At 45.4% G+C, this 13,939-nt stretch overlaps 1 protein-coding gene across 1 annotated transcript in view; it reads left to right on the top strand.

Annotated features, from left to right (window-relative positions):
- Positions 1-221: 221 nt before the first annotated feature.
- Positions 222-13,939, top strand: part of LOC141101541 (uncharacterized) — an 83,354-nt gene continuing 69,636 nt past the window's right edge. The window contains 3 exon segments of the mRNA XM_073590665.1: positions 222-255; positions 1,289-2,278; positions 2,281-3,425. Coding sequence (XP_073446766.1) covers positions 222-255; positions 1,289-2,278; positions 2,281-3,425 — 2,169 coding nt within the window.

Below are 13,939 nucleotides of genomic sequence, written 5' to 3'. Positions count from 1 at the left end.
ACATTTTGCTAAAGTACATGAAGGCTCCAAAAGTGGAATAGATGTAATAGGGATCCAAGTAATTAAACAACACTGGTGAAATGGAGATTTTATTAAAAAAATGTCACAAGCAGAGAGTAGGTGGATCTTCGAGTTAGATACATTAAAACCCAGGGGATTAAATAATTAAATTGAGTTATTTGCATTTGAATAAATCATCACTGCTATATAAACACTCCTCCATGATATTAGGACCACCCCTGATGAAGGAAAGCGGTAATGTTTACCAAACGCGTAGGAAATGATCCTAAACGCACATCGTTGTGGAAGAGTGTGCATCACATGATTGCAAAAGAGTCACGTGACTGAAGACGTCACGCAGGTCCTGCAGGTCCTGTGGCTGAACACACGCGTGCATACGCGCCTTCTACAGCACCACAGGACGCCAATCCCCAGCGTCTGTCACCGGCCGGGACAGCGCTGCAACTATACTGACATTTGGCTCACAGCACCGGCTTTTTTTTCCCTTTAGCCTGTGCATCAGTTTATCTAGGATATTCATGATTTAAGGACTCGAGCGCTGCAGCATCGGTATATGGACAGCATCTAAACTGTGGCATTAAGGTAATTCCATCCTCAACGCTCACAGGTTGCAATGGAATATACCACTCAGTCTTTAGATATTTCATCGGAACAGTGCTGCAATTGTGCCTAATTATATGCTTTTATGATAGTAGTTCCCTCCTTTATCCTGTGATATATTTTATATTTCTATTTAAGGACATGAGCACTGCAGCATCTTCATATGATTAGTGATCCACATTGTGGAAACAAGGTAATTTACCTCTACTGCTCCTAATGACCTAAATCAGTCCCTGCTTATATTGCTACGATATATTGCTAGGATAGTGCTGCAATCATACTCAATCATATATACATTTTTCAAGGCACCGCTTTTCTAGATCGTGTGCCATATCTCGTTTATGGATATTTTCCACTCAAAAATTTGAGTATTGCAGCGCCTCTATATGATCGACACCCTATACTGTGGAAATAAGGTAATTTAACCCCTCTTGCTTACATTGTTTTAATAATATTTGAACATATTATAGAGACAAGTCGCTTAGAGCATATCTGGAACCAGCGCAAAATTATAATTATTTCCCATTATTCCAATTTTGGTCTTGTTGGTATAGACCCTAATTTTTGCTGCGGTTTTCAGTAAGGTAAAAACGCGCCACTAATTAAAATTAGTTTTAAAACTCAAGGATATTTTATTAATAAATAATAATTTTTTTTATCTTAGCAGATGACCGTACCAGGAGATCAGAGGGACAGCTGACATCTTCAATTTTTAAATCTGATGATCTTGAGATCCTACAAGATACAACTGAAGTGATTGCTGTTACTCCAGATATATCATCATCCATTCACAGCAAAGATCTGTCATCTGATCCTATGAAACAGGTCCCATCTTCTGATTCATTACTGACTACTAAGGGAAATCAAAGTCACAAAAGAGGCAATAAAAAACAAACTGCTCCTAAAGCAAAGAAGTCATTCTCATGTTCAGAATGTAGGAAATGTTTTAACAAGAAATCTCATTTTGTTACACACCAGAGAACTCACACAGGGGAGAAGCCTTTTTCCTGTTCAGAATGTGGGAATTGTTTTAAACAGAAATCAGATTTGGTTAATCACCATAGAACTCACACAGGGGAGAAGCCTTTTTCCTGTTCAGAATGTGGGAAATGTTTTACACAGAAATCACATTGTGTTACTCACCAGAGAACTCACACAGGGGAGAAGCCTTTTTCCTGTTCAGAATGTGGGAAATGTTTTAAACGGAAATCGTTTCTTGTTAGGCACCAGAGAACTCACACAGGGGAGAAGCGTTTTTCATGTTCAGAATGTGGGAAATGTTTTAATGAGAAATCACATTTTGTTACTCACCAGAGAACTCACACAGGGGAGAAGCCTTTTTCCTGTTCAGAATGTGGGAAATGTTTTAAACAGAAATCAGATTTGGTTAATCACCATAGAACTCACACAGGGGAGAAGCCTTTTTCCTGTTCAGAATGTGGGAAATGTTTTACACAGAAATCACATTGTGTTACTCACCAGAGAACTCACACAGGGGAGAAGCCTTTTTCATGTTCAGAATGTGGGAAATGTTTTGCACTGAAATCAGATTGTGTTATCCACCAAATAACTCACACAGGGCAGAAGCCTTTTTCCTGTTCAGAATGTGGGAAATGTTTTAACAACAAATCAAATTGTGTTAAGCACCAGAGAATTCACCAGGGGAGAAGCCTTTTTCATGTTCAGAATGTGGGAAATGTTTTAACCAGAAAGGGAGTCTTGTTCCACACCAAATAACTCACACGGGGAGAAGCCTCTTTCATGTTAAATGGAAAATAAATCTTGATCACCATCTGAGATCCCACACAGGGGGGAAGCCTTTTTCCTGTTCAGAATGTGGGAATTGTTTTAAACAGAAATCAGATTTGGTTAATCACCATAGAACTCACACAGGGGAGAAGCCTTTTTCCTGTTCAGAATGTGGGAAATGTTTTACACAGAAATCACATTGTGTTACTCACCAGAGAACTCACACAGGGGAGAAGCCTTTTTCCTGTTCAGAATGTGGGAAATGTTTTAAACGGAAATCGTTTCTTGTTAGGCACCAGAGAACTCACACAGGGGAGAAGCCTTTTTCCTGTTCAGAATGTGGGAATTGTTTTAAACAGAAATCAGATTTGGTTAATCACCATAGAACTCACACAGGGGAGAAGCCTTTTTCCTGTTCAGAATGTGGGAAATGTTTTACACAGAAATCACATTGTGTTACTCACCAGAGAACTCACACAGGGGAGAAGCCTTTTTCCTGTTCAGAATGTGGGAAATGTTTTAAACGGAAATCGTTTCTTGTTAGGCACCAGAGAACTCACACAGGGGAGAAGCGTTTTTCATGTTCAGAATGTGGGAAATGTTTTAACGAGAAATCACATTTTGTTACTCACCAGAGAACTCACACAGGGGAGAAGCCTTTTTCCTGTTCAGAATGTGGGAAATGTTTTAAACAGAAATCAGATTTGGTTAATCACCATAGAACTCACACAGGGGAGAAGCCTTTTTCCTGTTCAGAATGTGGGAAATGTTTTACACAGAAATCACATTGTGTTACTCACCAGAGAACTCACACAGGGGAGAAGCCTTTTTCATGTTCAGAATGTGGGAAATGTTTTGCACTGAAATCAGATTGTGTTATCCACCAAATAACTCACACAGGGCAGAAGCCTTTTTCCTGTTCAGAATGTGGGAAATGTTTTAACAACAAATCAAATTGTGTTAAGCACCAGAGAATTCACCAGGGGAGAAGCCTTTTTCATGTTCAGAATGTGGGAAATGTTTTAACCAGAAAGGGAGTCTTGTTCCACACCAAATAACTCACACGGGGAGAAGCCTCTTTCATGTTAAATGGAAAATAAATCTTGATCACCATCTGAGATCCCACACAGGGGGGAAGCCTTTTTCCTGTACATAATATGGGAAATGTTTTAACTAGAAATGGAATCTTACTACTACTAATCTTTCTTTTTATATAGCTCTAACATATTCCGCAGCACTTTACAGTTTGCACACATTATCATCGCTGTCCCCAATGGGGATAACAATGTAAATTCCCTATCAGTATGTCTTTGGAATGTATGAGGAAACCCACGCAAACACGGGGAGAACATACAAACTCCTTGCAGATGTTGTCCTTGGTGGGAGTTGAACCCAGGACTACAGCACTGCAAGGCTGCAGTGCTATCCACTGAGCCACCTCACCAGGGAACTCACACAGGGGAGAAGCCTTTTTCCTGTTCAGAATGTGGGAAATATTTTAACCGGAAAGCGCTTCTTGTTAGACATCAGAGCAGTTACACAGGGGAGAAGTCTTTTTCATTTTCTTAATGTGGGAAATATTTTACTTGGAAATCAGCTGTTAATAAACATCATAGACATCACATAGGGGAGAAGCCTTTTTTATGTTCATAATGTTGGAATAGTTTTAACCAAAATTAAATCTTCTTAAATGGGTTGTCTCTTTTCATTCCTCATGTTTGCTGACAAAAGGATAAAACTAAACTTTATTAATTCCAAATATAAAACTATACCCATAATTCACCCCCTGAAGGTTAGTCAGTAGGTGACTAATAGAAAAAACATATACCCCACATCTCAGTATATAGGGTGAGATGATGTATGCACACTCTCCAAGCCTCTCATTTCTAAGGGTTTCATCGTCCTCACCAAAGGCGACTCATCAGGAGACTATTTAATATTGATCTACACTCACTGGCCACTTTATTAGGTACACCTGTCCAACTGTGTGTTAAGACTTAATTTCTAATCAGCCAATCACATGGCGGCAACTCAGTGCATTTAGGCATGTAGACATGGTCAAGACAATCTCCTGCAGTTCAAACCGAGCATCAGTATGGGGAAGAAAGGTGATTTGAGTGCCTTTGAACGTGGCATGATTGTTGGTGCCAGAAGGGCTGGTCTGAGAATTTCAGAAACTGCTGATCTACTGGGATTTTCACGCACAACCATCTCTAGTGTTTACAGAGAATGGTCCGAAAAAGAAAAAAAATCCAGTGAGCGGCAGTTCTGTGGCCGGAAATGCCATGTTGATGCCAGAGGTCAGAGGAGAATGGGCAGACTGGTTCAAGCTGATAGAAAGGCAACAGTGACTCAAATTGCCACCCGTTACAACCAAGGTAGGCAGAAGAGCATCTCTGAACGCACAGTGCGTCGAACTTTGAGGCAGATGGGCTACAGCAGCAGAAGACCACACTGGGTACCACTCCTCTCAGCTAAGAACAGGAAACTGAGGCTACAATTTGCACAAGCTCATCGAAATTGGACAGTAGAAGATTGGAAAAACGTTGCCTGGTCTGATGAGTCTCGATTTCTGCTGCGACATTCGGATGGTAGGGTCAGAATTTGGCGTAAACAACATGAAAGCATGGATCCATCCTGCCTTGTATCAACGGTTCAGGCTGGTGGTGGTGGTGTCATGGTGTGGGGAATTTTTTCTGGGCACTCTTTGGGCCCCTTGGTACCAATTGAGCATCGTTGCAACGCCACAGCCTACCTGAGTATTGTTGCTGACCATGTCCATCCCTTTATGACCACAATGTACCCAACATCTGATGGCTACTTTCAGCAGGATAATGCGCCATGTCATAAAGCTCGAATCATCTCAGATTGGTTTCTTGAACATGACAATGAGTTTACTGTACTCAAATGGCCTCCTCAGTCACCAGATCTCAATCCAATAGAGCATCTTTGGGATGTGGTGGAACGGGAGATTCGCATCAGGGATGTGCAGCCGACAAATCTGCGCCAACTGTGTGATGCCATCATGTCAATATGGTCCAAAATCTCTGAGGAATGCTTCCAGCACCTTGTTGAATCTCTGCCACGAAGAATTGAGGCAGTTCTGAAGGCAAAAGGGGGTCCAACCCCTTACTAGCATGGTGTACCTAATAAAGTGGCCAGTGAGTGTATATTCAAGCGAGACTATACAAAAAACAAACTAAAATCATGTATCATGTTATCCGAAACAGAAAACTAGTCACATATTGGCAGATCCCAGACTTCAAACTATATACTTCATATAGTTTTTACATCACGAGGGACATGGATCTATTATTCTATAGGAAACAACCTAGGGGTTTTCAGCCTCAGTTGGAGGAATACAGATCTGCTCCATTGACCATCACTGAACCATGGATACGTTTGGAGAAGCCAGGTTGTGATCCTCGAATCAACTGGCCTTTTACCTTGTATGGACTGAATGGATTGTCATCTTCCTACACTTGTCGTTACCTCCTCTCTGTGCGTGCCACAGGTGGGTTAGCGATCCTGTGAGCGAATCAGCGGAAGGGTGAGACTCTGTAATGTGCACTCTGTTGGGTGTTTTGCCGGGACTGTTCTATGTGTTATCTGCCTATTTTGTGGTTCAATAAAGCATTGCCCACACTGTTTTACCCTCACTGTGTGTTGTCTGAGTAGTGTTATGCCCATGTTAAAGGGAGAGCGAGCATTCAGTGGGATGATCCCTCATCCATGTGGTTTCGGCCAGCGGATCGGGGTGCCGGCTGACCACCCCATGTCTTCACAGGCATGCTTCAATAGTCTCAATGGGAGGCTAGAAGCTGCTATAATCCGATCGGCTCTGCTACATACAGGCAATGATCAGATCACCTGCGTGTAGCAGAGTTGCTCACTTGCTATGAGCGCTGACCACTGGACAGCGCTTATAGGATCCAGCAGTGACAACCATAGAGGTCTTCTGGAGACCTCTGGTTGTCATGCAAGCCCATCGGTGACCCGCGATCACGTGACAGGGTCACTGATGTGCGGGATTTCTGGCCCATCATGTGCCAGAAAAGATGTAGGCTCAGCGCCGGGGCCCACATCAAAAGGAGGGAGTCCGACATCCTCATACAGTTACACCCAATGTCAGAAAGGGGTTAAAGGGGATTGTTTTTACAGAGACAGAAGTGGTAATCAATCATGTGTACATACAAATAATTACAAAAATACACAGATTCTAATGTTAAATAGTATAGAGTTAAGACAAGAAAATATAATTTGCGTAAATCAAGTGTAGATGTAAACATTCAGGCAAATGTCAAATGTTCAAAAACACAGCAAAAAGGCAGAGATGCCGACCTGCCCAGACCTCCAAACAAATGCACTATTAGGGTGAGTGGGCCCATATAGTTAGGATGGCGGCAACACAGGTGCAAGAATACAGATGAGACAACCGCTCACAACCTACCAGTGTATGGAGGGGCGGTTGCTTGGTATATTAATGCACAATGAAGACTTGTATGCTCCGCTGTTCACACAATGGGAATGCACAGCATCCAGGCCAACAGCCTATTAGTTACACCCATACTATTAGATCAGGCAGGCTGCCCAGTGCTATCCAAATGCATCCCATGTGAACAGACACCACAGTTTACAAGACCGAATGGGCCCAACTGCACCCTGAAAAATAAAATGCAAAAAACACATATAAAAATATGAGAGGTCTTAGTAAATATTTTGGCCAAAATACGTATGCAAGTAACTCACGTCATGCGTTGGCCTAAAAAAGTGTCTAAGGACTCAGAGAAATTGCTTCTTCTACTTCCACCACTGCTGCTGCTGCTAATGTTTTGGCGTTGAAGAATTGATGGTCCGGAGGTTGGAAGTCTACAGCTGCGATGCGAACGATGTGCTTCAGTGATGTCTTGGGGAAAAGCTCTCGTAAGGATGTATAAAAGCGTGTTTCAATACTCCAGCATTCACAGTTCCCTTTCTAGGGCGGGAATCATCTGGCAAAATTTGGTTTTATAACGTGGATCTAATAAAGTGGCAACCCAGTAGTCAGCGTTATTCCTAATCATGACTATACGGGGATCATGTTGCAGATAGTGCAGCAAGAAGGCGCTCATATGTCGGGCTCTACCATGAGGTCCAAGCCCATGCTGTGTTGGTGGCTGGGTAACAATGAGGCTCGTTTCCTCCATCCCATCCCGCCAACCACAAATAACAGAGAGGGGAGTATTATCCTCTTCATCTGACAGTTGCTCGCCCATCACCTCTTTCTCTTCCATTTGTTCCTCAGATCTTGTACTTTAGATAGCAGCTTGTCTATCACCACCCCCCCTCGATCACAGTAATCCACCCTCCCTTGACACCCACCTGTGTGGCGACAGTCTTGAACTTAGAGACAATATTATCCCTTCTACATCCCTTCTACATCCTCTGCTTCCTCCTTTCCTCCTCTTCTTCTAGGACCACCATCTCTTCCCGCAGGCTATTCAAAGTCTTCTCCAGCATATAGATGACCGGAAAAGTGATGCTGATGATGGCACCATCAGTGATAACCATCTCAGTAGATATTTCAAAACAGTGCAGAAGGGTGCAGAGGTCCTTAATCTGTGTGCACCCTGTAAATGTGACATGCGTACTGCGTTGGCCCAGGCTATACGACATGACATACTGCGTCAGGGCTTGTTGCTGCTGCCACAGTCACTGCAACATGTGCAGAGTGGAATTCCACCGTGTATCAATGCAAGTCGATGAGGAGAGGGATGCGAATGGCAGAAATGAGCACACAGCTTACGTGCTTTCTGGAGCAGCTCACCCAGGACAAAATAGTGGCTGAGAAAACACTGTACCACCCGGATGAGGACATGAGCCATGAAAGGCACGTGTGTGAGCTTGCCTTGCCGTAGGGCCGCCACCAGGTTTGCACTGTTATCGGACTTGGCCTTCCCTGCATGCAGGTTCAGCGGAGACAGCCATTGATCAAACTGAGCCTGGAGAACTGTCCACAACTCTTCAGCTGTATGACTGCGATCTCCAAGACATATGGAAAGGAATACATGGCTAGAAGGATATAACTTATTTGTTAGAAACACACTTGAGGAGGAGGTGTCGCATTGTATGTTAGAAACGCGTATATCTGCACAGAGATCCAAGCTTCAGAGACTGGGAGTTCTGTGAAAATTGTTTGGGTAAGAATACAAGGACAGAACAATGGAAAGGACACCATTGTAGGCATTTGCTACAGGCCACCTGTGCAAGCTGAAGATATGGATGAACTCTTTATGCATCAAATGGTCAAGTTCTCCAAAAAATATGACATAGTTGTCATGGGAGATTTCAACTATCCAGACATTTGTTGGGAATCTCTCTCAGGCAAAACTAACAGGTCAAGGAAATTCTTATCCTCTCTTGATGACAACTTTATCTTCCAAAAGGTAGGGGAGAAAACAAGGGGAACTGCTACCTTGGATCTAATCCTCATAAACAGGGAGGAAATGGTTGAGGAGGTAAAAGTGGCTGGGACCCTAGGAGGTAGCGACCACGCTATATTAGAATTTTGGATAACTAGAGGAGGAAGACCTGTGAAGTCTCAGATGTCAAGGTTAGATTTCAGAAAGGCAGATTTTAAGGGATTCCGAAAGAGAATTGGAGGAATCCAATGGCTGTGTCACATCGCCGTCAGACACAGGGACTGCTGTTCCTGCCTCGGCCACTGGGAGGCGCCGGACTGTCACGTCGGCATCAGACACAGGGACTGCTGTTCCTGCTTCGGCCACTGGGTGGCACCGGACTGTCACGTCGCCGTCAAACTCGAGGACTGCTGTTCCGGTCTCGGCCACAGGGAGGCGCCGGACTGTCATGTCGCCGTCAGACTCGGGGATGGCTGTTCCTGCCTCGACCACTAGGAGGCGCCGTGGTTCGCCCGTGGGTGGTGGTGACAGAGAAGGGGCTCCTGCGCAGGCATCTGGTGGGCACAGGCTCCGCTCCTGTCAGTCATGAAGGGGTTTGTGCATCACCATCTGGCCTGGTCCTGGGGGCGGTCCAAGTGACGTCATGAGACTGTGAGCCTGTGAGGGATAGCCTGATCCTTCAAATACCTTGGGGCCTGTCTTGCAGACCACCAGATATAGTCTTGGTTTCCCCAGTGTACTAGTGTGTTATTTGCTATTGCTGACTCTGACCTTAGCCTGGATTTTGACTCTGATACTGCCTGCTGATTTTGTACCTCTGCCGCCCGCCTGGTTTAGACCTGGACTCCTGACTACTACTTCGGTTCCATTAATTTATCCCTTTCTGGTGACCGTCCTGCTCTGGTCTGCTGCTCTTATACAGACAGCTACCTCCTGGGCTCTGCTGTAATTCCAGATCCCTGTATAGGGGTAAAGGGTCTCTGGGTTGCTCGGGGTGCTGTCTCAATTGCAGTCCAGACTCGCACCAGACGGTCGTCACATTATATCTGGCCCAAAATCGTTTTTATATATCCAGCGTATATATAAAAGCATTATCTCTGAACTTTTTTTTTCCCTCTCCTGCCTCGCTGGCTGAGCTGATTTTTTGGGTAAAAGCACCTGTTACCTGCTTCTTTCCACAGCCTGGAGGAACACTCCCATTCTCCTACACAAGCATGCTGCAGTCTGGAGACTTCAGGGAAAACGCTTGATGTCAGAAGTCTTCACTCCCGGGACGTCAGCCCCTGGGCAGCTCTGGTCATGCCTGCCCAGGGGCCCAAGTACTGCTGGCAGATGCTGCTAAAGTTTTTTTTACCCATCTCTCTGTCATACCTTAAAAAGTCTCTGTGTTTGGAGGCTTATGTGGATAGTGGTTCTGAGGGAAACTTCATGGATTTCTTGGTGGCAAAGAAGCTTGGTGTACCACTGCTAAGGCTTAATGCCCCTATTAAAACCACTGCGATTAATGGCACATCTATTGTCCAGGGTGGAGTATAGTTTGTTGCTGCAGAAATTGCAATGTCAGTGGAGACACTACATACTGAACATGTGTCATTTTTTGTGATTGATAATTTATCACCGCAGTTATTTTGGGTATGCCATGGTTGCGTACACATAATCCGGTCATAGACTGGCACCTGGGTGATATTGTGCGCTGGAGCCCACAGTGTCAGGACAACTGTATATCGCTATCGGTGAACCAAGTTGAAATCAAACCTCTCTTTGTACCGTATGCATTTAGAGATTATGGGGATGTTTTTTCCATAGTGGAATCAGAGAAATTACCCCCTCACAGAGAGTATGATTGCCCCATAGACTTGATACCAGATTCTCGTCTCCCAAAGGGGAGAATATTTAATCTCTCTGGTCCAGAGCATCAGGCCATGAAAGACTACATAGCAGACAGTTTACATAAGGGGTTTATTAGACCGTCCACCTCACCTGTTGGAGCTGGGTTCTTTTTTGTGGAAAAGAAAGATGGTGGCCTCAGACCTTGCATTGATTACCGTGAGTTAAACGCAATCACTGTAAAAAAACAGTATCCGCTTCCACTCATCCCTGATCTTTTTAATCAGCTGTTGGGAGCCCATTGGTTTACTAAGCTTGACCTCCGTGGAGCATATAATCTTGTCCGTATAAGAAAGGGAGATGAGTGGAAGACCGCATTTAACACACCCCTTGGCCACTTTGAGTACCACAAAATGCCGTTCGGGCTCAGTAACGCACCTGCTGTGTTTCAGAATTTTGTGAACGATATCTTCAGAGACATCTGTGGAGTATATGTAGTCATTTGTTTGGATGACATCCTGATCTACTCTGCTGACCTTATAATGCACGTCCAACATGTTTGTTCTGTTCTCCAGAGACTTAGAGAACATTCTCTATTCGCCAAACTAGAGAAATGCGTTTTTATGGCTGAGGAGGTACAGTTTCTGGGGTATATTGTCTCAGCTAAAGGGTTCGCATGGATCCTGCCAAGATCCAACTCATTAAGGAATGGGTACAACCCACGTCTCTTAAAGTGCTGCAGTGATTCTTAGTGTTCACCAACTATTATCACAAATTTATTAAAGGTTTTTCGGAGATCACTAAACAACTCACGGATTTGACCCGGAAAGGGGCGGATGTGGTTAATTGGAAGCCTGAGGCACTTCAGGCATTTTCTGTTTTAAAAGAATGTTTTGCTTCTAACCCGCTATTGATTCAGCCTGATCTAGACTGCCCCTTTGTTGTAGAGATTGATGCCTCTGAGGTTGGAGTAGGAGCAGTGCTATCGCAGGACTTGTCTTAACTCTATACTATTTAACATCAGAAGCTGTATTTTTGTAATTATTTGTACATATACATGATTGATTACTAATTCTGTCTCTGTAAAAACAATCCCCTTTCCGACATCGGGCGTAAATGTACTTCCTCCCTTTGATGTGGGCTACGGCGGTAAGCCCACATATTTTCCAGCACGTCAGCTGTTTTGAACAGCTGCCATTTGCCCCTAACAGCCTCTGACAGCGGCAGTTAATGCACACTTCCAGCAAGATTGCCGGAAATCCCGCCCATCGGTGACTCCATCACATGATCATGGGTCACCGATGGGTTGGCATGACAACCAGAGGTCTCTAGCAGACCTCTATGTTTGTCACTGCCGGAATGCTATAAGCACCGCCCGCTAGACAAAACCACATGGACCAGGGATCGTCCAGCCAAACTGCCCCTCTCCTTTTAACATGTTCAAAACACTACTCAGACAACACAGGGTGAGGGTTAAACAGTGTGGTCAATGCTTTATTGAACTACAAACCAGGCAGATAACACATAGAACAGTCCCAGCACAGTACACAAGATGGGGCACAATACAAACTCTCACGCTTCTACTGACCCGCCGGGATAATAGCTGCTGTGACATCAGACCTTCCAGGGTCACTACCCCAGCTGTGGAACACATACAGAGAGGAGGTAATGACAAGTGTTGGAAGATGACAGTCCATACAAGGTCAGTTGATCTGAGGATCACAACCTGGCTTCATCTTCCAGGGTCGACTACTCCACCTGTGGCACACACACAGAGAGGAGGTAATCCCAACCTGACTTCTCCAAACATGTCCATGGCTCAGCGATGGTCAATGGAGCATATCTGTATTCTTCCAACCAAGGCTGAAAACCCCTAGGTTGTTTCCTATAGAATGATAGATCCGTGTCCCTTGTGATGATGTTGTGGCTGCTGTCCTGTCTCTTTTACTTTGGATGTATAGATGTCTTGGCAGAATCTCTCTGGTTGTATCTCTCTCTCAGTCTGTCATGTCCGCCATGTTTGTCATGTCTGCCATGTCTGTTTTGTCTTAAGAACTCCTGGAGCGATGTGCATGTGCATATCTTGTCTGCTGTCCTGCATGTTCACTAGAGCAGTGTGCACACTCACCTCATGTCTGAGCTGCAGGATGCCTGCGTTTCTGCTCTGCCTTCTGTGATCTTCTCGTCTTGTCTAGGATTCCTGCTCATGTGTTCCTGCCTGGATCCTGCACTGTCTGGTTCGGCAATCATCTCGTCATGTCTGGAACTCTGATCATGTGACCTGTCTAGGTTTCAGCACTGGATCTGCAGTCGTCTTGTCATGTCTGGAACTCTGATCATGTGACTGTGCTCTGTTATCCGTGGATCTGAACCCGGAAGTGCTCCCCTGGTCCTGACCTGGAAGAGGAGGTGCTATGCCCTATATCAGGCCGCCCCTTCCTATGCTCAGGGCCTGAGTATTGTGTGGTGTCCCTGCATGGCTGCTTGGTCTGTGGGGCGCTCCCTCTATTCTGTGCACTTGCACTCTGCCCTGTCTTGCGTCTCTGCACACGCTCTGTGCTCGTACTCCATCTCTTGTCCCGTGCCTTGTCTTATGTTTGTCTGTTGTGCCATGTTCATCTTTGTCCTGCTTGGACTTGTAGTCCTTCTGTTTCTCTGCCTTGCTTGTTTTCGCTATGCCTTCTTTTGTACCTTGCCTTGCTCTGCCTTGTTCCTCCCTATGGTCTTTGCTTGCTCTGCCTCGCTCTCTCCTATGGTGCTCTGTTGTGCTCCCTGGCACACGCACCCTTCCTCCTCTCTTTTCCATGTCTAGTCCCAAGGTTCTCCCTTGGCCCGGCTCTGGGCTTCGCCTACACTCCGCTGCTAGACTCTTTCCTATTATGCTCTCTTGCACATTTGTAGGCTAGTCCCAAGGTTCTCCCTTGGCCCGGCTCTGGGCTTCGGCTTACGCTCCGCTGCTAGCTCTGTTCTTGCTCTGATCTGCTTCCATTCCTGGTTCTGTACTCTGCCTAAGCCCTGCCTTGTTTCTTGTCTTGTCTTCCTTTGCTCTTTTTCTTCGTATGCTCTTTGCATGCACCTGGCCTTCCTAGCCTCCTGTTTGTGCCTCAGCCGTGCCCGCCCTAGCCGTGCCCGCCTGCTTGTGCCTCAGCCGTGCTTGTCGGTCAGTGACAGCTGTGTCACCTGCCATGCCTCAGCCGGGTTCGCTGGAGTCTTGCCCGTCTGTCAGTGCCGCAGCCCGATCAGCTAGCCAGTGCCCCAGCCGTGCCCTCTGTGCTCCCTTGCACTTCACGCTGTTTCCGCACTGTGCTCTGCGTGCTCTCTAAAGCACGCGCAGGCTCTCG

The sequence above is a fragment of the Dendrobates tinctorius genome, unplaced genomic scaffold (genome assembly GCF_039654945.1).
Source record: "Dendrobates tinctorius isolate UK_male_01 unplaced genomic scaffold, ASM3965494v1 ptg000119l, whole genome shotgun sequence".
Lineage (NCBI taxonomy): Eukaryota > Metazoa > Chordata > Amphibia > Anura > Dendrobatidae > Dendrobates > Dendrobates tinctorius.
This window is presented reverse-complemented; position numbering and strand designations above follow the sequence as displayed.